The sequence below is a fragment of the Cervus elaphus genome, chromosome 3 (assembly GCF_910594005.1).
Source record: "Cervus elaphus chromosome 3, mCerEla1.1, whole genome shotgun sequence".
Classification (NCBI taxonomy): domain Eukaryota; kingdom Metazoa; phylum Chordata; class Mammalia; order Artiodactyla; family Cervidae; genus Cervus; species Cervus elaphus.
Window position 1 is genome coordinate 54,812,614 of NC_057817.1, and position 25,459 is coordinate 54,838,072.

The 25,459-nt window shown below is 48.0% G+C and overlaps 1 protein-coding gene and 2 long non-coding RNA genes across 4 annotated transcripts in view; 2 read left to right on the top strand and 1 right to left on the bottom strand.

Moving 5' to 3' along the window:
* Positions 1 to 21,523, top strand: part of RNF41 (ring finger protein 41) — a 28,340-nt gene extending 6,817 nt beyond the window's left edge. For both annotated transcript variants that reach the window (XM_043890228.1, XM_043890239.1), the window contains exons 3-7: positions 12,305 to 12,417; positions 15,905 to 16,176; positions 16,831 to 16,966; positions 18,336 to 18,439; positions 19,219 to 21,523. In XM_043890228.1, the coding sequence (XP_043746163.1) occupies positions 12,328 to 12,417; positions 15,905 to 16,176; positions 16,831 to 16,966; positions 18,336 to 18,439; positions 19,219 to 19,570 (954 nt within the window). In that variant the 5' untranslated portion in view covers positions 12,305 to 12,327 and the 3' untranslated portion in view covers positions 19,571 to 21,523. The remainder of the gene's footprint in view (positions 1 to 12,304; positions 12,418 to 15,904; positions 16,177 to 16,830; positions 16,967 to 18,335; positions 18,440 to 19,218) is intronic.
* LOC122685516 lies at positions 7,602 to 23,206 on the top strand. The gene is made up of 3 exons (XR_006338418.1): positions 7,602 to 7,811; positions 11,146 to 11,148; positions 23,181 to 23,206. It is a non-coding gene; the product is annotated as an uncharacterized LOC122685516 (long non-coding RNA).
* Positions 10,493 to 19,225, bottom strand: LOC122685512. The gene is made up of 3 exons (XR_006338415.1): positions 18,072 to 19,225; positions 16,768 to 16,990; positions 10,493 to 11,306 (listed from the first exon to the last, which is right to left on the bottom strand). It is a non-coding gene; the product is annotated as an uncharacterized LOC122685512 (long non-coding RNA).
* Positions 23,207 to 25,459: the final 2,253 nt, after the last annotated feature.

Here is a 25,459-nt window from a genome sequence, read left to right on the forward strand (position 1 = left end):
AAAAAAAAAAAGTATGGAGAAAAAAAGTAAACGTACTAAATGTCTGTACTCAGGGACAGCTTCTCTCTTTTTTTTTTTAGCTTCTCTTATACTTTCAGATTCTCTCCAGCATAAGTGTGTACACACATAAAATTTTTTAATGAAAATGGCAGTGTAGAATATATACTATGAATAAATGTTATTTTACTTATATAAATAATGAATAAATTTGAATAGCCTAAATAAGTAAATATTAATAAAGATATCTAAGTCATATTAATGCTACATTGTATCCCATTTTAAGGATGTAAGGAATTCTACTGTATGTTTGTGTCACTTCTGATTTTTTTGTACTATTATAAACAATACTTAGATAAACAACCTGGTATATTGTTTTGCTCACTTGTGTAATTATTTCCTTAGGCTAAGTTACTGAAATTAGGATTTCTGGATAAAAGGTATATATTGTTTTAAGATATTGACTGACATTTTTGTTATGAGTCCCCTTGATTAACTTTCTCTTGCAAGAGAACATTTTTCAGACCTTGCTGTAGTATACAGCGTGTCGTGTGTGTGTTGTATGTTACGTGACATAAATGACACGTACAGCATATGTGACAGTGTTTTGGACATGTTTTTTCATTTGACCTTAATACTTTCACAGTTTAGGATAATTAATAAAAGTATTTCTTTATGTGACTATTGAGTACACTCACACAAAGAAAATCTTTTTCAAAGATACAAAGGGATAACTGAGGAAATTAAAAATTTCCCCCATTCCTGTTCCTTAACGACCCTTCTTCAGCAGCAGCCACTATTGGCCATTTCTGGAGAGTTCCGTGTATATGAAAGCATATTCATATGCATTCATAATACACATATGTATTATATTTTGCGCTTATTTTGGCACATTTCCATGTACTATTATATACCTTAGTTTTTTTCTCTTAGCAGTATATCTTGGAAGACTTCATACCTGGTACATTTTAGGGCAGTAATAATTTTTTTTCCGCTGATTAATATAATAGCTATTATAGAGAAACCAGCTTACACTTTGTTTATTTAATTGAGGTAGATATTGTTAGAAGCTTCTCTGGTGCCTCAGATGGTAAAGAATCTGCCTGCAATGCAGGAGATCTGGGTTCGATCTCTGGGTCAGGAAGATAGATCCCCTGGAGAACGAAATGGCCATCCACTCCTGTATTCTTGCTTAGAGATCCATGGACAGAGGAGCTTGGTGGGCTGTAGTCCGTGGGGTTGCAAAGAGTTGGACACGACTGAGCAACTGACACTTTGACTTCATTTTCAAATATTGTAACGTCAGGGGCTGAACGGGTGAGTTATGGGTGTTGGGTGATGTTTCTGCCGTTGTGTAGAGGCTGCCTCAGGTCGCACCTAGCCACTATTCAGAAGAGCACACCCCAGTGTCAGGCCACGTTAACTGAAGTAGGAAAGGCGATGAGCTCCACTGTGTCCTCAGAGGTCGGCCCACAGGCAAAGCCCCCAGTGCTTGTTGTAGAAGGATGCAGGTGCTCCAGGCGCTGGGGGAGGGCGGAGTCTCGGCTGTATGTGCTCCTCGCCTGTGTTCCTGCTGCTCTCCGTCGTGACCTCCCAGGACTGTCTAGGCTCAGGGTGACTGACTGTTGGATGCCATGGAGAGGATTCCCATCCCAATGTGTTAGACCAGATGGTCTCTTGTGGTCCAGTCCAACTCTAAAGGCAAAAATGAGACTGTCTTAACCAGGTCAGTGGGGAAAACTGTATTTAAACAGATCTATATTCAAGTTTGTGTCCTACTTTTTAAAATCTATTATTGGGTTGGCCAAAAAGTTTGAGTTTTTCCATAAGATATTACAAAAAACCTGAACAAACTTTTTGGCCAACCCAATATATCATGTTATCGTATGTTCCTCATAAGCATCATTTAAAATACATAGCTCAGGCTTCCCTGGTGGTCCAGTGGTTAAGAATCTGCCTGCCAAGGCAGGGGACATGTGTTTGATCTGCTGAACCTGAAGCTCTGATACTTTGGCCACCTTATGCAAAGAGCTGACTCATTGGAAAAGACCCTGATGCTGGAGCTGACTCATTGGAAAAGACCCTGATGCTGGAGCTGATTCATTGGAAAAGACCCTGATGCTGGAAAGATTGAAGGCAAGAGGAGAAGGAGACGACAGAGGATGTGATGGTTGCATGGTATCACCAATTCCACGGACATGAGTTTGAGCAAGCTCCGGGAGATGGTGAAGGACAGGGAAGCCTGGCGTGGATCGCAGAGTCAGACACGACTGAGCGGCTGAGCAGCAGCTGGGAAGATCCCGACTAGCCCGCGGCTATAGCAGCTGGTGCTCCAGAGCCCAGGAGGTGCAGCCCCTGAAGTCCTGGTGCCTCCAGACTGTGCCCGGCAAGGAGAGAGGCCGCCATGGCGAGAGGCCCTGGCTCTGCAGCCAAGAGTAGCCCGAACTCGCTGCAGCTCGAGAAGCCTGTGCCCAGCAACCAAGACCCAGCGCAGCCGAAAACAAAATAAACAAATAGGTGTTTAAAAAAAATAAAGCAGATACGCTAGATACGCTCTTCCATCAGGTGGGCTTATATCACCATAATTAAGTGTAGCTGTACTTTACTGTTCATTTAAATGAGTGTGATTATCTGATTTTTAAAAGTTCATTAGTGTGATTTTTGAGAACTTGTCTGGACCTCTTTCAGTCCCATTCTTCTTTCCTGCTTTTTTTTAAGCCTTAATTTTTTTAAAAAAGATTTTATTTATTTCGGCTGCACTTGGTCTTCATTGCTGACTCAGGCTTTCTCTGATTGCCGCGAGTGAAGACAACTGTTGATCGCGTCGCAGGACCTCTGGTTGCAGTGGCTTCTCTTGTCTCAGAACACAGGCTCTGGGGCGTCTGGGCTTTTGGAGTTACAGGGCACTGGCTTATTGCCTCACGGCATGTGGGATCAGACCTGTGTCCCCTGCATTATCAGGCGGATTCCTAACCACTGGACCACCAGGGAAGTCTGTCTGCTTTCCTGCTTTAAAGGTGTCCCTCTTCCTATTTAACGTGTTTCCTGGTTTCCATCCTGCCTTTCCCTCTGTGACCAGATTCTCATCTTTACTTTTCCTTCTTCACTGGAGCTTTCCTTTCAGTACATACACATCCTCAAACCTTCCTTAGCTTAAGGAGAAAACCCCTACCCAACCCCTTGCTCAGCCTCCTGGGCTCCTCTAGCTGGTTCTCTCCCTTTCTTCCCTGGAAATCCAGCTTTTGACCGTTTTCTTCAGGCCCTGTCTCTGCCTCACCCGTTCACCGGGAGCCCCTGCAGCCTGGCTCTCACTCTTCGGCTCTGCATCGGCCACAGGGCCACCCAGCGCCCTGAAGCCCCCTCTGCTGCGGGCGTCCACCGTCCCATGTCTTGGCAGTTTCTGCTCTTTTTAGTTTAACTTGGTTCACAGTTTTTGACACTTCTTTTCCCTCTAAACATTCCACTTCCTCAACTTGTGTGTGTGTGGTTAAAAACACGTAACACAAAATTCCCATCTTAACCATTTTTGAGCATACAGTTCAATAATGTTAAGTATATTCACATTGTTGTGAAACAGACCTCTGGAACATTCTCATCTTGCAAAACGGAAGCTTTACTCATGACACAAGAATTCCTCTTTCCTTCCTCCTCGCCACACCCCCACCTCCTTTAACTTCTGTGACTCTCTTCTCTCCAGGATTTTCTCTTATCTGGGGCCAATCTTTTTCAGTCTCTCTTTCTCTCTTTTTTTTCAGGCTCCTTCCCTGCCCGCCTTTTAAGTGTCATTATTAAAGTATTTTCACACACTGTTGGTGTTGTAAATTGAAAGGGCCTTTCCAGAGTATAGGGAAGTGTCTAGAAAACAAATAGCAAGCCCACCATCAGCCCAGCAATTCCAGCTCTCGATGTCTGTCCTAGGAGAGAGATTTGTTCTCATGCTCCAACAAAATCATGTTACAGGGGTGTTAATTGCAACATGATTTGTTTCAGGGGAAAAATTGGCGATCAGGCAAACTTCAGTCCTGAAGGGAATGGGAAAACACATTGTAATCAAGGCTTAGACTGGTGGCTTGAAAATTCTCAGCCACTAGAATATAAACTACACGGGAGCAGGGCTTCCTTCATACGTGATTCTCTGGGACCTCTCTGGCGGCCCAGTGGTTAAGACTCTGAGCTTCCACTGCAGGGGGCACGGGTTGATCCCTGGTTTTGGCGAAATTAAGATTCTGCATGTGTACAGCGTGGGCAAAAAAAAATATCTATGTTTATAGCAAAGGAGGACAGGGCGACTGAGAGAAGGAATGCTCACCAAGCAGTGGATGGGGAGAGGAAGGTGGGAAGGGTGGCTTTATTCTTTTATTTGTTTATTTATTTTGGCTTTATTCTTTTAAAATGAGCATAAAGTCATACATACTACTTGTGAAAAAAGGAAAACTAAAAAATAAAGCAAAGGATCAGTGCTCCCTAGTGTTCTGTAGACTTCAGAACCACCCTCATGGTGTTTTCATTCTGTGTACTTTCCCCTGTGGCCTTTCAAAACCCACCACCTACTACCTTCAGGATTTCTGCTTGGAATCTGAAACTCTACATGTCAAGTCTAGGATCATTACTTTTTACCCCATCCTGATCTTTTTCAGTTTCTTATTTTGGTAAATAAGAATTCACCACTAATTATCCAAGGCAGAAACGAAAGAGTAATCTTTTTATTACTTCCTGAACTAATATAAATTCCCTCTTTTAAAATTTTTGTTTATGCATTAAAAAAATTTTTTTTTGTTTATTCATTTTATTATTGTTATTTTTGGCCACACCATGCAGTTTGCAGGATCCTAGTTCTCCGAAGTGGAAGCGTGGGAGAACAGCCACTGGCCTGCTTGATTCCTGATTCCTTCTCTTAAATGCCTTGGTTTGAACCTTTATACTTTTTTTAATCTTAATTTTTACAATAAACTCCTACAAAGATCTTACTTTCTCTAATATTCCCTATCCCATATATTTTTTGCACAGCTGCCAGAATCTGCTAGTCTAAAATAGAAAGCTGATCATGTCAGTTTCTTAAAGCTCCTTCAGGTGTACACACACTTAAAGAATCTCCCCCACAACGTTCTTACTGATCACATAGGAAAAAATAATAACTCTTAGAGTAGAGAAATCTTGACAGAGAGCAGTTAACCAAAGGGTCAGAGCTGGTACCACCAGGGACAGTACAGGTCAACATTACGTGCTCCCGATACGGTGCATTGAGAACACAGTGCTACTTGGTGGTATTTTTGCCCAAAATGAAACCTGAATTTACTTATTTATTTTAAATATTTATCTATTTATTTGGCTGTGCCAGGTCTTAGCTGCAGTATGCAGAATCTTTAGTTGTGGCATTCAGATTCTTAGTTGCTGCATCTGGGATCTAGTTCCCTAATCAGGGATCAAACCTGGGCCCCCTGCATTGGGAGCTTGGAATCTTAGCCACTGGACTGCCAAGGAAGTCCCAAAAGCTGCATTTAATCCTGAGGAAACATCAGACAAATGAGAGACATCCTCATATCACTGGTGTGCATTCTTGTTTGGTGTTGGCCGTGCTGGGCGTTCGCTAGCTGCAGTGATGGGGGCTGCTCTCCAGCTGCGGCGCGTGGGCTTCCTCGTCGTGGCGGCTTCTCTATGGAGATAGGCTGCTGGCATACGGGCTTCAGGAGCTGCAGCACACAGGCTCAGGAGTCGCGGTGTGTGGGCCTAGTTGCTCTGTGGCATGTGGGATCTTTCTGGACCAGGGATCGGACCCGTGTCCCCTGCATTGGCAGATGGGTTCTTATCCACTGTACCACCAGGGAAGTCCTGTGTGTCTTCTTAAAAAAATGTCAAATTTATAAAAAACAAAAAGGATTTAGTAACTTTTTCAGTCATAGGATTAAAGAAGTTTGACAACTCAGTGCATAATATAATTCAACATAATCTTTTTCTTTTTTTTTTCAACATAATCTTGAATGTTCTTTTGCTCAAGGAGATTATTTAGACAACTGGCAAAACTGGAAACATGGTTTGTAAATATAGTATTACATCAATGTTAATTTCCTGATTTTTATAATTTTACTATCAATATAGAAAATGTTCTTTTTAGGAAATACAGTACACAGTATTTATTTAGGGTTAAAAGCATCAAGTCTACAGTTTACTCTTAAAAGTTCAAAAAATTTTGATCTATCTATCTATCTATATATATATAGCAGTTATAAATGTGGCTAAATATAAACATTTAAGGAGTCTGGATGAAGGATATATGGGATCTTTGGAAGTCTGAAATTGTCAAAATAAAAAAACCTGTAAATTTATGTCAACAAAAATCCTTCAGGCACTCCCATAACTTCCAGGTTTATTCTAACCCTACTATAGTATCCTAGGGTCTTCATTACTCTTAATTTAAACCATCCCTCTTCAAGCTTCTAATGCTATATGCTGTCTCTTTGCTGTTGTTTGAGCCAGGATTCTTTTGGTTGGAAGATACAGAAGCCCAACTCAAAGTAACTTAAATAAAAAGAGGCTACACAGGGGGTCTCACAAACCAAAGTCAGGAAGGCAGCTGGATCTCGGGAACACTCCTGCGCTCTGGTCTCAGGACTTTGCTGCTGTCTTCCAGGCCTTTCTCACTGTGTCCATCTGTCTTTTCTGTCCCTCTGTAAACCGTCTCCCTCAGTGAACATGGCATGCAGAGAAAGAGCAGCTCTTCTTGCTTGATGTCAAGTTGAGATCCTCAGAGATACGGTCTGTTGGCCCTGGCTGGGTTGCGTGCTCGCCCTTGGCCCAGTCGGCTGCCGCCTAGGGTCAGTCTCTGTCCGTGTGGGGCAGCTGCTCTGGGAGCCTTGTGGATGAGAGGGGGACAGGACTCCTGGCCTGAGCAATGCCGTGGTGTGCGCTGCGGCGGTGCGTGAGGAGGGCCACAGAACAGGGACCCTGACTGCTCTCTCCTGGCTCTCTCACCGCCAGCCTCCTTGTTCAGCGAGTCGCAACAAGGAGAATCACAGGGGACCTTTGTTCTGGGTTTTACGTTTCAGTTTATGATGTCTTTAATATCACCCTTCATGTACTCACTCTGATCCATTGCTGGTGATGGATTATTCAAAAGAATGTTGACATAGGAACAGAAGGTCAGAGGTCTGAGGTGAGACAGATATATGGATATCCCCACTTCCTTTTTAACTTTTAATTTATATTAGAGTATAGTTGATTAATGATGTTGTGATAGTTTCAGCAAAGGTACTCAGTCATGTGTATACATGCATCCGTTCTCCCCAAGACTCCCCTCCCACCGAGGCTGCCGTATAACGTTGAGCGGACTTTGCTGTGCTGTTCCGTAGGTCCTTGTTGGTCGTCCTTCTGAAATGTAGCAGCGTGTACGTGTGCGTTCCAAACTCCCTAGCATCCCCTTCCTTCCATCCTTCCCCCGACAACCATAAGTGCATTCGCTAAGTCTGTGAGTGTATTTCTGTTTTGTAAATAAGTTCATGTGTATCGTTTCTTTTTAGATTCCACATATAGGAACGTCATGCGACACTTCTCCTTCTCTGACTTCATTCAGTGTGACAGTCTCTAGTTCATCAGGTTGCCGCAGATGGCTTTGTTTCCCCTTTTTAGGGCTGAGTAATATTCCACTGAACCTGTGTATCACATCTTCTTCATCTACTCCTCTGCCGGGGGATATTTAGGTTCCTTCCATGGGTTTGCTGTTGTAAACAGCGCTGCAGTGAACTTTGAGGTGCGTGTATCCTTTCAGACCATGTTTTCCTCTGGGTATATGCCCAGGAGTGGGATTGCAGGGTCATACAGTAGCTCTGTTTTTAGTAGAATTTTTTTAATACTCTTCTTAAAAAATTTTATTCATCTATTTATTTCTGGCTGTGCTAGCTCTTCGTTGCTGTGAGAGCTTTTCTCTCGTTGCCTCGAGCAGGGGCTGCTCTCTCGGTGAGACGCTCAGGCTTCTCACGGCAGCGGCTTCTCTCGTTGCAGAGCATGGGCTCTAGGAGCTCAGGCCTCGTGGTTTTGGCGTGTGGCTAGCAGTTGCAGCTCACAGGCTTTAGGGCACAGGCTCAGTGGTGGAGGCACATGGGCTTACTTGTTCTCAGGCATGTGGGCTCTTCCTGGATCAGGAAGATCCATGTCTCCATGTCTCCTGCATAGGCAAGGCAGGTGTATTTTTTACCACTGAGCCACCAGGGAAGCCCTATTTTTAGTTTTTATTTTTTTAGTTTTTTAAGGAGCCTTTATATACTGTTCCCCACAGTGGCTGTACCAATTTACATTCCCACCAACAGTGTGGGAGGGTTCCCTTCTCTCCATGGATATCCCCATCTTAGAGGAAGATAGCCAGACCAAGGTAGTTTAGAGTGACAGTTTCAGAGGCATTGTTAGTAAGCCCAAGGCCCTGAACATAGATCCTAGAAGTGGAGGAACAGGAATGCAGAGAAAGGGCGGTGATGGAGTCAGTGTAACTGTAGCGGTGTCAGGGGTACCGTTGTTCCTGCGTAAAACGGGTGAAGAAAGCTGAGTGGTTTCAAAGTGCGCCTTGTGATTTCTTACCTCCATTACCTTGCATGTTAGTTAGGATCTTGTCTGTTTAAAGTTACAGAAACCCAGCTCAAACCAGCCTAAACATAATAGGGAATTTACTGACTCATGTAACTTATGTTCAGAAAGTGATTGTGGCTTCAGACATGACTGAATCCAGGCCCTCAAATGATCCCATCTAAATTTTGTTTCTCAGCTCTGCTTTCTTTATTGTGGCGTCATTTTTTAAGTTTTGGCTGAGCTTTGTGGCATGTGCGATTTTAGTTTCCCGACCAGGGACTGAACCTGTGCCCCCAGCAGTGGGAGAGCCCTGACCACGGGACCACCAGGGAATCCCCAGTCGTGGTGTCGTTCCGTAAGCATGCTCTCCTCATTAATGGCAGGGCTGCTCACTGACCCCTGTGAGCTGTGCATCCTACCAGCTATACAAACTCCTTGAGAGTCCCAGGCATCTCTCTCATTGTCCTGGGTTGGGTCACATGTCCATTAGGAACCAGGATGTGATTCCTAAAGGAAAACTGTGATGCTGTTTACAGAAAATGGGATGGTAGATAGGCAGAAATGCATGTCCACTATACACTGTTTGCTGGGAAGCTCCTAGTTAAAGCAACATTTAGTCACACCAATATTTTATGTTTTGTTAAGAACTGTAGCTTGGTGTTAAATTGGATGTAACTTGTGAGTTCCTACTCTTAAGGAATTTTTAATCAAGTAGTAGAAATTAGATGTGTACATAAATAGGGAATTAAACTACTGCACAATTGCACTCATCTCACACACTAGCAAAGTAATGCTCAAAATTCTCCAAGCTAGGCTTCAACAGTACGTGAACTGTGAACTTCCAGATGTTCAGGCTGGATTTAGGAAAGGCAGAGGAACCAGAGATCAAATTGCCAACATCCATTGTATCATCGAAAAAGCAAGAGAGTTCCAGAAAAACATCTCCTTCTGCTTTATTGACTACACCAAAGCCTTTGACTGTGTGGATCACAGCAAACTGTGGAAAATTCTGAAAGAGATGGGAATACCAGACCACCTGACCTGCCTCCTGAGAAATCTGTATGCAGGTCAAGAAGCAGCAGTTAGAACTGGACATGGAACAAAATACTAGTTCCAAATCGGGAAAGGAGTACATCAAAGCTGTATATTGTCACCCTGCTTATTTAGCTTTTATACAGAGCACATCATGAGAAATGCTGGACTGGAAGAAGCACAAGCTGGAATCAAGATTGCCAGGAGAAAGATCGATAACCTCACATATGCAGATGACACCACCCTTATGGCAGAAAGTGAAGAAAAACTAAAGAGCCTCCTGATGAAAGTGAAAGAGGAGAGTGAAAAGTTGGCTTAAAACTCAACATTCAGAAAACTAAGATCATGGCATCTGGTCCCATCACCTCATGGGAAATAGATGGGGAAACAGTGGAAACAGTGTCAGACTTTATTTTTTTGCGCTCCAAAATCACTGCAGATGGTGACTGCAGCCATGAAATTAAAAGACGCTTGCTCCTTGGAAGAAAAGTTATGACCAACCTAGACAGCATATTAAAAAGCAGAGACATTACTTTGCCAACAAAGGTCTGTCTAGTCAAGTCTATGGTTTTTCCAGTGGTCATGTATGGATGTGAGAGTTGGACTGTGAAGAAAGCTGAGCGCGGAAATATTGATGCTTTTGAACTGTGGTGTTGGAGAAGACTCTTGAGAGTCCCTTGGACTGCAAGGAGATCCAACCAGTCCATCCTAAAGGAGCTCAGTCCTGGGTGTTCATTGGAAGGACTGTTGCTGAAGCTCAAATTTCAATACTTTGGCCACCTGATGTGAAGAGCTAACTCATTTGAAAAGACCCTGATGCTGGGAAAGATTGAAGGTGGGAAGAGAAGGGGATACAGAGGATGAGATGACTGGATGGCATCACCGACTCGATGGACATGGGTGTGGGTAAACTGCGGGAGTTGGTGATGGACAGGGAGACCTGGCATGCTGCAGTCCATGGTGTTGGGAAGAGTCAGACACGACTGAGTGACTGAACTGGACTGAACTCCCTGGCCGTCCAGTGGTCAGGGCCCCTGGTGAGGAACTAAGATGCCGCGTGGCACAGTTGTGCACACGAATGGTGGTCACTCTGTATCGAGTGCCTGGTGTGGCCAGCGAACACCATGCTCAGTGTTCCTCATGCGTTTTCTTATCCACCCACTTCATCTATTTAAAAAGCCATTGAGGTTTAGGAAGTGTACATGGCCTGCCCAAGGTCACACAGCTAATGAGTAGTAGAACTAGGGATGTAAATCCAGTCAGTCTTAAGTCAGTCCACTGCTGTACTTTAGTTTGTACTTGACCTAGCAAGGCCTCTCTGCATCCATTCCATTCCCTGCCCTTTTATTTTCTATTTTTATTTGTTTGTTTGTTTGTTTACCTTTGAGCCGCAGCTTCAGAGATCTTGGTTCCACGACCTGAGATCAGACCCAGGCCACCACAGTGAAAACGCCAAGTCCTCCCACTGGACTGCCAGGGAAATCCCCCATCCCCCCCTCTTGTAAACTGAACAGCATAATTCCCAATTTCTGAGAACTTCGTGACTCAGCTCGTCTTTCTCAGAACGTCACGGCCTGATGGCTGGTCTGTGATTGTCCACGCTTGTATCAGGTGCCCATCCTTGCTCCAGGTAGCCCACTGGCTGGGTGTCCACGGCGGGTTTCAGTTCCTGTTCGGCGACGTCTTATCTGGGGCTTCCCTGGTGGCCGTGGTAAAGTGTCTGCCTGTAATGCAGGAGACGCAGTTTTGATCCCTGGGTCAGGAAGATCCCCTAGGAGGAAATGGCAACCCACTGCAGTATTCTTGCCTGGGAGAAAGAATGCCATGAACAGAGGAGCCTCGTGGGCTACAGTCCGTGACCCGGCGACTGAGCATGCACACAGCCTTATTTGGGTTCCATCTCCAGGAGCCCAGGGAAGGCGTGTGGCGGCCGCTGCTCTGTGAGTGCGCTCTTAAACTTCCCTGCCATCACCATCGCCTGAATGCACACTCACCTTCCTCTCCTGCCTAGATGTTCTTCCTGTCTCTAATCTCAGCCCCGATTACAGAGTGATTCCAAAAGAGAACTTTTATCATCGTTCCTTTTAAAGCCTTTCAGTGGTTCCCTGTGGCCTTCAGGGTGAAGTCCAAATTCCTCCTGTAAGACTTCCCGTGGCCTGGCGCTGGCTTGCCTTTCCAGCCTTGTATTTTGACACTCCCTCTCTTGCAGCCTTCAGATCAGCCTTTTTCTGAATCACTTGTAGTTCCCTGAACTTATCATGTATCTCCTCTTACTTCTGGGCCTTTAAATACACTATCTCATATGCCTGAAACCCTAATGTCCCACCCAGCTCAGGCTCCCCCACTCCCTCCCCACCCCCACCCCCGCAACCTAGCCAACTACTTGTTTGTCCTGCTAAACTGTCCTGGAAAACTCAGCCTCCCTCTCCTTTCAGCCTGGGTTAGGTATCCAGATTTCTTGCCCTCATAATGCCCTGTGCTTACCCTGAGAGCATTGATCATTTCATATTTTAAGCGTATGTTTATATAAAATCCTTTAATTCTCCCATTAGAATTAAATTTCTTGAGTCAGCTTCCCCTGCTGCCCCACAAATGACTGGTGTGTAGTAAGCTCTCAATAAATATTTACTGGACAAATGAGTGGGTCTTGGCAATGAGATGAAGTTGGCACACATCTGTGTTCTTCTGAACTGGCCTCTTTTCCCTCTGTTGTTCCTTCCAGGACCTGGGTTTCAGTGATGAGACATGGGGTATGATGTAACCCGTTTCCAGGGGGATGTTGACGAAGACCTTATCTGTCCTATCTGCAGTGGAGTCTTGGAGGAGCCAGTTCAGGTGAGTTGGGTTGACGGCAGGTTTGGTGAGGCAACAGAAAACATTCATGGGAAATGGGGCCAACGGGGAAGTCCCTGCTCAGGCTGCCGCTCCCCACACTCCTGACACACGCAGACCAGAGGCTGGGGGCACAGGAGCCGCGGCGGCGATGCCGGGAATAGGGCCGTCCAGAGCGGACGCTGCGGAAGTGCATTCGGTTCAGGTTTTCTTCAGAGGTGAGCTTTTCACGCTGTCAGATGGTCAGCTGTTTGTCCTCTTGATGATAGCTTGGCAGCTGCTTTTTCTCTTCAGGGGCTCTAACTAGGTTCCACCTTCCTTTCCATGACTGAACTTCTGGATTCTCCTAGTAAGTTAAGTTCTCTCTGCATTTTCATGATGCAGTGTTTCAGGTTATCAGCCTGCTGCTGCTGGTAAGTCGCCTTAGTCGTGTCCGACTCTGTGCGACCCCATGGACGGCAGCCCACCAGGCTCCCCCGTCCCTGGGATTCTCCAGGCAAGAACACTGGAGTGGGTTGCCATTTCCTTCTCCAATGCATGAAAGTGAAAAGTGAACGTGAAGTCGCTCAGTCATGTCCGACTGTTAGCGACCCCATGGACTGCAGCCTACCAGGCTCCCCCATCCCTGGGATTCTCCAGGCACGAGGACTGGAGTGGGGTGCCATCACCTTCTCCTATCAGCCTGAGGGCCTGCCTACTGTTTAACATAGGAAGTGGGGAACTGTATGAACCAACCTAGTTTCTTCCTGGGGTTTTTTTGGGAAAAAAGTTTTTAATACAGCCATGTACTTGGCATTGTGATGTAAAAGCTGCACCCTTCACTAGGTCATTTCTTTACCAGCTTTGAGAGACCAAAGATAATTGTGTCTTCCTGGGGCAAGTGTGAGAAGCTCGTGATTGATTACCAGGCAAGTATAGTGAACGAGGTGAATTCTCAACAGCTGTGTTCACGGGACATCATTCTGCATGGTCCTTATTGCCTATACTCTGTAAATACCAGTTAATCCTCTGCCGCTCCTCTGGCTAGGTGGAGACAATTCTGTGTTCCAAACCCAGACACCAGTCACGGAGGGCTGGTGGCCCTTCCCCCACTCACTGCTTCTGCCTCTCCCTGAGGCTCCCCTGATTCTCGGGGTTTATTCTTACTCTCCAATTGTCAGCTACCCGAAGGAACACAGATGACGGAACTGAATGAAACTCAGAATGCATCCCAGGGGCCGCTGGCCCTGGCCCTGGCCCCTGCCTCTGCAGCCTGCTGCCGGGTGGCACCCGGGGTGAAGAACTCCCCTGCCAGGGCAGGAGACGTAAGAGGTGCAGGTTTGATCCCTCGGCCAGGAAGATCCCCTGGAGAGGGAAATGGTAACCCACCCCAGTGTTCTCGTCCTGGGAAATCCCGTGGACACAGAGGAGCCTGGTGGGCTGCAGTCCATAGGGCTGCAAAGACTCAGACATGACTGAAGCGACCTCCCACGCATGCATGCCGCCGGAAGCCGATTGGCTGGGTGTGGAGCAGCCTCCCCTGTGACGTCACGAGGTCACTGGGAGAGTCAGCTCCCCCTCCAGCCTGGCAGCGCCCTGTCTGTTTTCTGGCTCCATCCTTTGCTGTGAGTCACGTGTGGAGAAATCAGTGGCAGTTAGTGACTGTCTGAGGCAGAACATCCTTCCCCACCCGCTCAGGCTTCACCTTCTGAGGAGCAAGCCTGGTTAATAGACGCATTTCCAAGGATAGAAAGCTTCTGCTAGGGATGCTGATTTCCCTACATCATTTTTTAAAAAATAGATAATAAATTCATATGGTTTAGAAATCAAAACAGTAGAAAAAGATGTATGGTGAAAAGTCTTAATTCATCTTTGTCCCAGTCCACCTAATCCCCTCATCGACAGCCGTTTCTGTTAATTTGCCATCCTTCCAGTGTGTGTGGGCAGATACAAGCACGTGTGAACGGACACATATATTGCCTACCTTTCTCACACAAAGGTGGCACCTCTGTATACTTGTGCAGGGGTGGCAGGTTTAGATAGAAAGGTCATGAAAGAGGTTCAGCTGAGCCGAGATCGGGATGATCAGGGGCCAGCGAAGGGGAGCAGCAAAAGCAAGAGACAGGAATGAGCAGGGTGGGACGAGGAACAGCAAGAAAGCCAGACAGGCCTGAAGTCCGTGCTGGGAGCACGGTGTGAGGAGAGGCACAGGGCCAGACCGAACAGAACTTTTAAGTCCTGGGCAGGAGTTGGGACTTATTTTAGGTGTGATGGAAACCACTGTAAAGTTTTAAGCAGGTGAGGAATACGATTCAGTTTGCATTTCTAAACGATCACTCCAGGTGCTGAATGTAGGATGGATTATAAAGGGGCAAGGTGGAAGTAGGAAGACCGGTTAGAAGACATGATAATTTAGATGAGAGGTGATCGCTTGAACTGGGTTAGTGGTAGTACGGATGGAGAAAAGTGGACACACTTAGGATATTTTTGGAGATAGGGTCTAAGATTTTGAAAAGAATCAAAATATTATGTCTTTCAGTGAAAAATAAAAATGTACTGACAGTTGGATTAATGATATTGATAATGACTTCTTTTCTTATGAAGCCTTTGTATGTTACAATCTGTGAGCATTTTGAAGGCAGAAACTGCCTTACTTTTTTTTAACTTAACCACATAGCAAAATGTTTGGCTCATAAAAAGCACTTGAGTCATTCATCCATTCATCAACATCTAGTAAGTGCCCGCTCTGTCTGTCCCATGATGGAGGCCAGAGAATCCTCTCACTTTGCTGAAGTAGGAAGTAGGCTGAAATATGATCTTTATGAAACTGAAGAGAATGTGATTCTACAAAAATCTAGACCTGTTTTGGAGTGTAGGCATTGTTCCTTGGGACTCAGGGCAACACCTCAGGTTGGGCCTCATAAGAACTTGGGGGGAAAAAAAAAAGAACTTGGGGGAGCTCCCTGGTGGTCTGCTGGTTAAGGATTCGGCACTTTGACCGTTGTGGCCCGATTTCAATCCTTGATTGGGGAACTGAGGTCTCGCAGCCAAAAAAAAATGAGCTTCTGCCGGTTAGTCTCTGCCCCCCTCCCCCCAGCTCATCCCTCAGGAGATATCAAATTCTGTCCTGTCTATAAATACCTGTCCTGATTGACCTGGACTGGAAAGATCTCACCCTCCTCTGGATTTCTTTGGCCAATTATTGTATATGTAATCCAGTTGGCATTTGATAATTGACCACCTTACATCTCTCACTCACTGTCCTGGAATGTTATTTATAGTTCTTATTGTTATATAACTTTTTACTTGTCTTATGTCACAATCCATTTGGAATCTTGAGCACAGGAACACGTCTGAAGCCTTACCCATCGCAGATCTCACCGCTGCCGTGACCCCAGGGACCTCTGGCCCCGGGAGCTGCGCGGCGGCTTGATGGGCTCCGCAGAGTTTCCGTCCCCGGCTCTTAGCTCGGCTAATTCTCTTGTGTCCTTTTCGCCCTGTTGCCTTCCAGGCGCCTCACTGTGAGCATGCCTTCTGCAATGCCTGCATCACCCAGTGGTTCTCTCAGCAGCAGACGTGTCCGGTGGACCGGAGCGTGGTGACGGTCGCCCACCTGCGCCCCGTGCCCCGGATCATGCGGAACATGCTGTCGAAGCTGCAGATCGCCTGCGACAACGCTGTGTTCGGCTGCAGTGCTATTGTCCGGCTTGACAACCTCATGTCTCACCTCAGTGACTGTGAGCACAACCCCAAACGGCCTGTGACCTGCGAGCAGGGCTGTGGGTAAGGGTCCTGCCTTTCTGCCGCCCCCAGAGGTCTGTGGGCCTCCCGCTCCCTGCTGGAGGGCTCCAGTGTGCACAGGCCCGGGCGCTCCGGGCCTCCCTGGCTGCCTGCTCCAGGGTCCGTTTCGGGCTGCTTTCCGAGCTGCGGTCTTGGTGCTCCTGCTTTAATAAGAGGAGGGAGCCGGCGGTTCAGCGATCTCTGCGAGGCACCAGAGGCTGGTTCACTTCACTCCTCCTCGTCCAGGACTACTTCTGTCAGATTCACTGCTCTAATTTCCAGGCCTCTCATGTTTCCTCTGGTCCGATTTTGTCTTTCTTTGGGGTGTAAAATATTTGATTAAATCCTGATAGCTGGGGCTTTGAATCTAGGGCTTCTCAGAAGGAATGAGTCCACAGGCAGAGTCTGTAGGAGGAGGGCAGAGCCACGTGGGGGATAAAGCACTGTCCCCGAGGAGGAAGGAGGCCCAGAGGAAGAAGACAAAAGGGGTGTGGGGTGGGGGCGCTGGGGAGAAGGAAGTGAAGGCGAAAAACAAGAGGATGTGAGGAGTGAATGTTAGTAACTCCCGGTAGAAAGCGCCCTCTCAGCCCTTACCTGCCTGTGCCCACGTGTCTCACCGAGCGCTCCTGTCGTGTTCTTTTCCCGCCCCGGTGGCAGCCTGGAGATGCCCAAAGATGAGCTGCCCAACCACAACTGCATCAAGCACCTGCGCTCAGTGGTGCAGCAGCAGCAGACGCGGATCGCGGAGCTGGAGAAGGCCTCGGCGGAGCACAGGCACCAGCTGGCGGAGCAGGTGGGGCCGGGAACACGGCGTGCGCTGCGGGAGACGGCGGGGTGTGAGCCACGGGGAACACGGCGTGCGCTGCGGGAGACGGCGGGGTGTGAGCCGCGGGGAACACGGCGTGCGCCTGCGGGAGACGGGCAGGGTGTCAGCCGCGGGGAACACGGCGTGCGCTGCGGGAGACGGCGGGGTGTGAGCCGCGGGGAACACGGCGTGCGCCTGCGGGAGACGGCGGGGTGTGAGCCGCGGGGAACACGGAGCGTGTGCCTGCGGGAGACGGCGGGGTGTCAGCCGCGGGGAACACGGCGTGCGCTGCGGGAGACGGCGGGGTGTGAGCCGCGGGGAACACGGCGTGCGCCTGCGGGAGACGGGCAGGGTGTCAGCCGCGGGGAACACGGCGTGCGCTACGGGAGACGGCGGGGTGTGAGCCGCGGGGAACACGGCGTGCGCTGCGGGAGACGGGCGGGGTGTGAGCCGCGGGGAGCACGGCGTGCGCCTGCGGGAGACGGCGGGGTGTGAGCCGTGGGGAAGACGGAGCCTGTGCCCGCGGGAGATGGGCGGGGTGTGAGCCGTGGGGAACACGGAGCGTGTGCCTGCGGGAGACGGCGGGGTGTGAGCCGCGGGGAGCACGGCGTGTGCCTGCGGGAGACGGCGGGGTGTGAGCCGCGGGGAACACGGCGTGCGCTGCGGGAGACGGCGGGGTGTGAGCCGCGGGGAGCACGGCGTGCGCTGCGGGAGACGGCGGGGTGTGAGCCGCGGGGAGCACGGCGTGCGCTGCGGGAGACGGGCAGGGTGTGAGCCGCGGGGAACACGGAGCGTGTGCTGCGGGTGACGGGCAGGGTGTGAGCCGGGGAACACAGAGCGTGTGCTGCGGGTGACGGGCGGGGTGTGAGCCGCGGGGAACACGGAGCGTGTGCTGCAGGTGACAGGCGGGGTGTGAGCCGGGGAACACAGAGCGTGTGCTGCGGGTGACGGGCAGGGGGTGAGCCGTGGGGAACACGGAGCGTGTGCTGCAGGTGACGGGCAGGGTGTGAGCGCGGGGAACAGTGTGTGTGCCCGCGGGTGACGGGCAGCGGTGTGAGCCGTGGGCCTGGGCACTGGTCAGCGGGCACCCTACCCGTGCACAGCAGCGAGTCAGACGGGAGCCCTCCTTGTTCCTCACCATCCCACCAGTGACATTCATTTATTCACTGTTCATCACGTGCCTTCCCTTGAAGGCACTTCGCTAAGCCCTGGGGTACAGCTGGGATTGACGCAGTCTAGCCCTGTCTTCATGAAGCTTCCAGTCTGGTTGTGCCTCAGACCTCTGGATTTCCTTCATCGTGTCTTTCATCTATTGTCTGTCTTAACCATTTTCCCTTGTTCTCCTTCCCTCCAACAGAAGCGAGACATTCAGCTGCTCAAGGCATACATGCGTGCAATTCGCAGTGTCAATCCCAACCTTCAGAACCTGGAAGAGACCATTGAGTACAACGAGATTCTAGAGTGAGTGTCGTTCGGGATGTGGAGTCACGCGTTCCAGGTCCTGGCAGTGAGCCCTGACGAGAGGAGAGCAGGGGCGCGGCGGAGGGGGAGAGGGCTGCGCTGGGGCCGCTGCTCCTCAGATGCTGGGATGAAGAGCAAGAGGTGGAGGAGGGGGGATCACCTTCAGCCCCAGTAGAGGATCTCATATTTTTTGGGGGTGGATGGAAGGGTAAGCTTACCCAAGAGTTAGGTGGGGACCCACATGCACAAAACCCTGTGTTAAAAGAGAAAATATTGTCCCTGTCTTCAGGGAGTTTACAGTTCAGAGAAGAGTGAAAAAATCCAGGAAAGTAATTAAAATGTGGCAAAAACAAGTGAAGTGAAACAAGTGAAGTCTAAGATCCCCTTCAGTTCTGGAGTTCTGCATAGCTCACAGACTAGACTGAGTCAGCCTATGCAGTGCTGCACGGCACACAGAACAGACAAATGATCACTTCGTTTGGTGTTCACTTCTGTCGGATACTTACTACCTGCCAGGCACCATGTGCTAGGTATTGGAATTTTCAGGAGAAACAACAGGAAGCCTACACTTGTGGGGTTTAATCTAGTGAGAAACATGTGGTAACACTCAGATGGGACCAACTAGGGAAAATCTGGAGTTTCTGAACCAATGGTGGAAGGAAGGAAGGAGGAATCGAGTTAGGCTGAGCGCAGAGCAGGCAGGCATTCCTATTAGGAGAAAAGCCCAGTGCAGAGCAAGGGGCTGACCCTCACTGACCACCTCCCACTCCCCCGCACAGGTGGGTGAACTCCCTGCAGCCCGCACGAGTGACCCGCTGGGGCGGCATGATCTCCACCCCGGATGCTGTGCTCCAGGCTGTCATCAAGCGCTCCCTGGTGGAGAGTGGCTGTCCTGCCTCTATCGTCAACGAGCTGATCGAAAACGCCCACGAGCGGAGCTGGCCGCAGGGTCTGGCCACGCTAGAGACGAGACAGATGAACCGGCGTTACTATGAGAACTACGTGGCCAAGCGCATCCCCGGCAAGCAGGCCGTTGTCGTGATGGCCTGTGAGAACCAGCACATGGGCGATGATATGGTGCAGGAGCCAGGGCTTGTCATGATCTTTGCGCATGGCGTGGAGGAGATCTAGATCGTGACGGGCTCCCTGCAAGAGATGGAGACTGAAGATCCTGTCCCTCCAGCAGCAGGGCCCCAAGTCCTCCCCACTTTCCCTGGAGCCACACGTGTCCCAGCTCTGCCACCACTGAAGGGGCCCGCAGGGCGCTCTGCTCAGCCTTTCAGGTGGGAAACCCAGATTCCCTCCTTTTGTCTAATTTCTTCCCCCAAGATGTCTGTAAATTTTCCACCTGGTTGGGAAAGTCCCCATCTCTATTTCTATTTTCCTGCCTAGGGTCCCTGGTTCCAGATATTTTCAGAAAGCACAAAGATACTCATTTTTGATAGAGGGTCAGGATGGAACAAGGGATCGCTAACTGCTCCCCTCCTCCAAAACCTGGGGATCCAGATGAGACAGGTCTGTTGACTCTGAACAGTGTTTAGAGGGCAGCTGTGGGGAGCAGACATCCTGAAGAAATGGTAGACTGGAACAGAAGCCTAGACGTGAACAGTGAGGCCAGCAGGCCATCGCTGGTGGCCCTTGAGGGAAGGCTGGACCTCGGTGCCAAGCAATACCCCCAAGCCACTTACAGGTGTGGGCTCCTGCCGGGCCTGCGGGCATAGAGTGGGGGATGCCGAATATTTTCAGATGAGCTCTTCTTTCCTACACTTTCTCACGGTTAGGCAACGACAGGGTTGGGGGTGAGGGGTTAGTCTCCTGGGGTGAATGTGCTCAGCAAGAAGTGGGTTGCTGGCTTCTGCTGCAGGCGGGTGGGTGCTGCCTCTGTGGCACGGGCCATACTCGCCCCCTAGACCCCTCGCCAGCCCTGTGATTGTAACTAGTTATTTTGATAACTTTCTTTGGCCATTGTTGTTTGTTTATATTTCGCTCTTTCCCTCCCACTTTTTTTTTTTAAGAAAGGCCTGATTATGGCTACCCCACTTTTCTAGCCCAGCCGCATTGTTGGCAATTTAATTTATTTACCTTTTTTTTTTTTTTTTAAGAAAGGAAAAAGAAAAAAAAATTAACAAAACAGAAAACTTTTCTTTTGCTGTTCCTGTTGTGGGGATTTTTTGGATAGGGTGGGACAGGGCTGGGGTCTTTTATATTTTTCCTTTTCAGCACAACCTTTGGCTTTAATATAGGAAGGGCCATGGGAGCCCCTGGCTGAACTGAAGCCTGCCCCAAGCCTCCATAGCCCGTCTAGGATGAGGCGCTTCCTCTATTCCAGTGATGGATGTGACCGTCCAGCATCACTGACTGTGCCCTGGAGAACTGTGCTCCCAGCCTCTCCAGGGTCTCATGGATTTAATCAAACTCTGGATTTAGTTTTGAAGGAATCCTACCTGCCACCAGCCCTACCCCAACACCCAGTTTCCTTGGAGATACACAGCTGGGTTCTAAGCTTCACAGGCAAGACGGGATGGCGGTCCCCTACCAGGCGGTGCTGCCTGACCCACGCCCCCTGCGGCTTCAGCTGCAGTTCAAGCTGCCGGGGCATTCCTTCCTCCCTGGGGTGACCGCAGAGTAAGAGAAGGGGAGGGACAGTGGGTGTGATTATCTTAATATGCAGGTGAGAGAGGGGCTAGAGGAAGACGGCCATAGGGCAGCTTGGAGTTCTGTCCCAGGCCAGCCTACTGTAGGTCTGGGTAGTCGGGTCACGGCCCCCTGTGGGGAGGAGAGGGACGCAGCTTGAAGGGGGTGAGGAACAGTCATGTGTTCCAGCTCCGGGACGTTGTGCTCAGGAATTTGAAAATGCTGCTATACTTAGTTTGGTTACTACATTTCTTCCACTCCCGTCTGCCCCGCCTGCCTTACCCAGGCCCACCACCCTCCTGCCATCACCTTCGGATGGAGCCAGGAAGCTCGGTTCAGACTTCCCTGCCCTTTGCACTAGTGTCTCCGCAGGTCGCTGGTTGTGTTACCCATGTGCTGTTTCATGGTGTCGACTGCACTACTAATAAACCTTTTTCTCAGCTCTCTCAATTCGTAATTCACATCACTCCCCTCCTGGAGGTTCTCCTCTGCTTTGGCCTTTCTCTGCCTTAATTCCCTGACTTTTTCCTTGCTCTGTAACTGACTCTTGTCTTTGAGCTGACCTCTGTTTAGGAGGATGTCTGTCTGGAGTGTACCCTCCTGCGCCCTCCCCTCCCGTCTCCTGTTCTGTGGAGCTGAAGCACTCTCGCTAGTGTCTGAACTGTGTAATTTTCAGAGTTTTCCTTTGCTCCAAATCCACGTCTTCCCAAGATGCTCTGGGATTTGGGGACACTTTCTGTAGGTGATACACAAGTACCTTTCCCCTTGTCCCACAAACACCTTTGCTTTGGAATCTGGGATTCCATGGCAGGCAGAGAAACCTCCACCTAACCAAAAAGAGTGAACATGAGGAAAGGAACCTGGAACAACTGCACCTGCTATGGTTGTCAAACCGACAAACCCTTCTGTAGGCATTTGCTGCCACTTTCTCCCTACCATGAGAAAAAAATCTTTTACCATAGTAGTGTATTTTAAATTTGTTGAGCAGTTACTGTGTACCTAATATAAATCTGATAGTACTCTAGACGCTTTAGAGGGGCAAAAAAAACAGCATAACGACAACCCTGTGCCCACGGACTCTGGTACACTTTCATACACAAGATCTGAGTAGGGGATGCTGATGGGCACATCACGGTATAGACCACAAGTGGCAACATATGTGCTCTAGTGAGACCAGCAGTGCTTTTTCTAAGCTTCTTTAAAGTTACGTTTAGAACCTGCTGCTCATTCTTTTGAATGTCATGAATGATGCCAAATCTTTTAGGGTAGGCCTGGTTTTTGGAATCAATGCTCACTGAATGTCTATTCTGCGAGAAAGCTAGGGTGGGGCTGGGGCTGGTGGTTCATATAGCAAAGTGGCACCTACCTTCACAGAAGTTACTCCCCAATGGAGATAAATGTTTATAATCAGTTCAGTTCAGTTGCTCAGTCATGTCCAACTCTGCAACACCATGGATTGCAGCACGCCAGGCTTCCCTGTCCATCACCAACTCCTGGAGCTTGCTCAAATTCATGTCCATCGAGTTGGTGATGCCATCCAACCATCTCATCCTCTGTCGTCCCCTTCTCCTCCCACCTTCAATCTTTCCCAGCATCAGAGTACATGCTGCTGCTGCTGAGTCGCTTCAGTCGTGTCCGACTCTGTGCGACCCCATAGACGGCAGCCCACCAGGCTCCCCCGTCCCTGGGATTCTCCAGGCAAGAACACTGGAGTGGGTTGCCATTTCCTCCTCCAATATCCAAGTATATAAGACATCATAAATGTGGGAAGTGGATCTTGCCACAAGCAGTATGTAAGTAGAGTGAAGATAAAGCCATGGGTTCCAGGGAAGACTTTTCCGGGAGACGTGGTATCTTACTCTACATCAGAGGTTGGGACGTGCTATCTTGTTCTAGACCAGAGGTTGGCAAACTACAACTTGTAGTTACTGCTATACAAGAACAGGCATCCAACACCGCTCCTATGGTTTTTTAAAAAGCTTGTGGAATCCTAATGTTTATGCTAAATGTCACAACTTTTCAATGTTGGCTCAATTTTTTTAATGTAGGCCAAAAAAAAACATGGTTCACCAGAGTTTGCAACCTCTGTTTTAGGCTGAAATAATAGCATGAATAAAAATAATTGGAAGTGAAGGATATGTTGAAGAAGGAAGAATGTGATCTGAAGCATAAAGTTTGTTGAAAGAAGTAATGGAAGACAAAATAATTTGGGGCTGATTCCTGGAAAGCTTTGATATGGCAGGGAATTTGGACGTTAGTTTTACAGATAAGTTCTTGAGAAGTGCCTTGCAATTCATGGTTCTAGTGATAATAGAAAAACAATGAAAACTGGATGACAACACTAGTAAGCTTTGCAGTAATTCACATGAGAGGATTAGAGCTTGAAATAGACCAGGAAAGAGGACAGAGGAGGGGAGAAAAATCAGCAGGTAACTGACCTTGGTAACTGACTGGATTCACTCAGCGAAAATATATAGCATAAGTGTCACGTGCCAGATGGGGTTCTGGGCATTTGAGATACACAAGTAATTGTATATTCGTTGAAAGGAATTTCAAGCTTGGGTGACATACACTTGAACAAACAACGGGAAATACAGAATAGCATACCGCTAATATGTAAGTTTAATGCAATGGGACAACGAGGAGGAAAAGGGTCAACTCCCTACCCTACCCTGGTGGGATGCAGGGGGAAGGCTTCCCAGGAATTACTGGACCTGAGTTCCAAATAGGATCAGATATTGGCAGTGAGGAAAGGGACTAACAGCCAGATTGAGCATGTATTGTGAGTCATGAGCTAAATGTTAAGCCTCTAGTCATCCCAGCAGTTTTATAAAAAGACATTATCATCATCATCACTTTCTATGTGGGGAAACTGAGACAAAGGACAAAGTTCATGTAGCTAATAATCAGAACTGGGGGACTTCCCTGGCAGTCCAGTGGTTAAGAATTGGCCTTCCAATGCAGGGGGCATGGGTTCAATCCCTGGTCAGGGAACTAAGAGCCCACATGCTGTGGGTTGTGGCCAAATTTCTTTTTTAAAATAATAATAATCAGAACTTGGATTTGAACCCAGAATTCATTCCAGAGCCTGAGTTGCTAACCAGTGCACATAAAAAGGGGCACTTAACTAAAGATGAGTCACAGATAAAGACTGAGGTTTCTAGTCTGTGAGTGAGAGGACATGTCATTAACCTGAACAGCGAGGAGAAGAGGATGAGCAGGTTTTTGTTTTTTTGTTTTTTTTTTTTGAGCAGATTTCAAGAATGAAGTAATGAGCTCATTTGGGGGAAAATGGGTTGGAAGTCCTTCCCCATAGAAGGGGGTTGGCTAGAAAATAGAAATGTGGGTCTACAGCTTAAGAGCAAGAAGTTAGGGTTAAGGATGTGGATCTGGGAATTATCAAGAAATTCCAGGAATGATAGCAGCCACTAAAGGAGAGAACAGAAGGCTAAGAATTTAACCTTAGGGAATTCCAGAAGTAATCTGGAACAAAATCTGGAAAATAAGATGCATGATAAAGGTGGCTAATGCTTCAGCCTTTTTTTTTTTTTTTAAGTAATTTTGAAGTAATCAGTCATTTAAATGTGGCTCATAAACTAGCCATGAAGGAGCTCCAGAAATGTTTTGTGCAATGATAGCATTCCTGAAATAAGTACAGGTTGAGATCATTTCGGCTCGGGCCCTCTAATGACTTGCTTTACTGGATAAAGTACAGAGATCCAAGCCTCGTAGCGTCTGGAACAAGTTGACAAATTGGAAGGAGATGAGTTCCTGCATGTTTGATTTCCCCACATTAGCTTTTTAGTCACATAAAAGCAAATTTGATTAAGATCTAAGAATCTACAGCTTAAAAAAAAAATCAGTATAGGGTAGAATTAACTAGTCATTGGTTTTAAGGTGAGAAGCCAGATGGAACTTCACGAGAGAAAGAAGGAATGAGGCTGTGACTTAAGAGACATCAGCCCATTTAGATTGGGGCTATCTTACTGCAAGGACACAAGGACTGAAAAAACGGGTGATTTAGGCAGGGCATATTGATAATAGGAGAATGTGTTTGAACAGATGGGGCACTGAAATTCCTAGATGAGATTAATAAGATGAAAGCAGTGTTTCAGAGATTTTTAAATGTGGTGAAAGTGGGGCACCTAGAAGCCACTGTGACAAAGCGTGAAACAGACGATGCGATGGAGGAAGCAATGACTGACGAACGATGGGTATGGCAGAAAAGAAAATGTCTGATAATTCTTAAGGCTGGAAACTAGGTAGGATTGAGAGAACAGTATTAACAAATGAAAAAAGTTGAAAACGTGATTCAGGGAAGGGAAAAATTTTGTGTTTTAGGTGACATTAGGTCAGCCATGCAGACATATAGGCAGCTAGAGATAT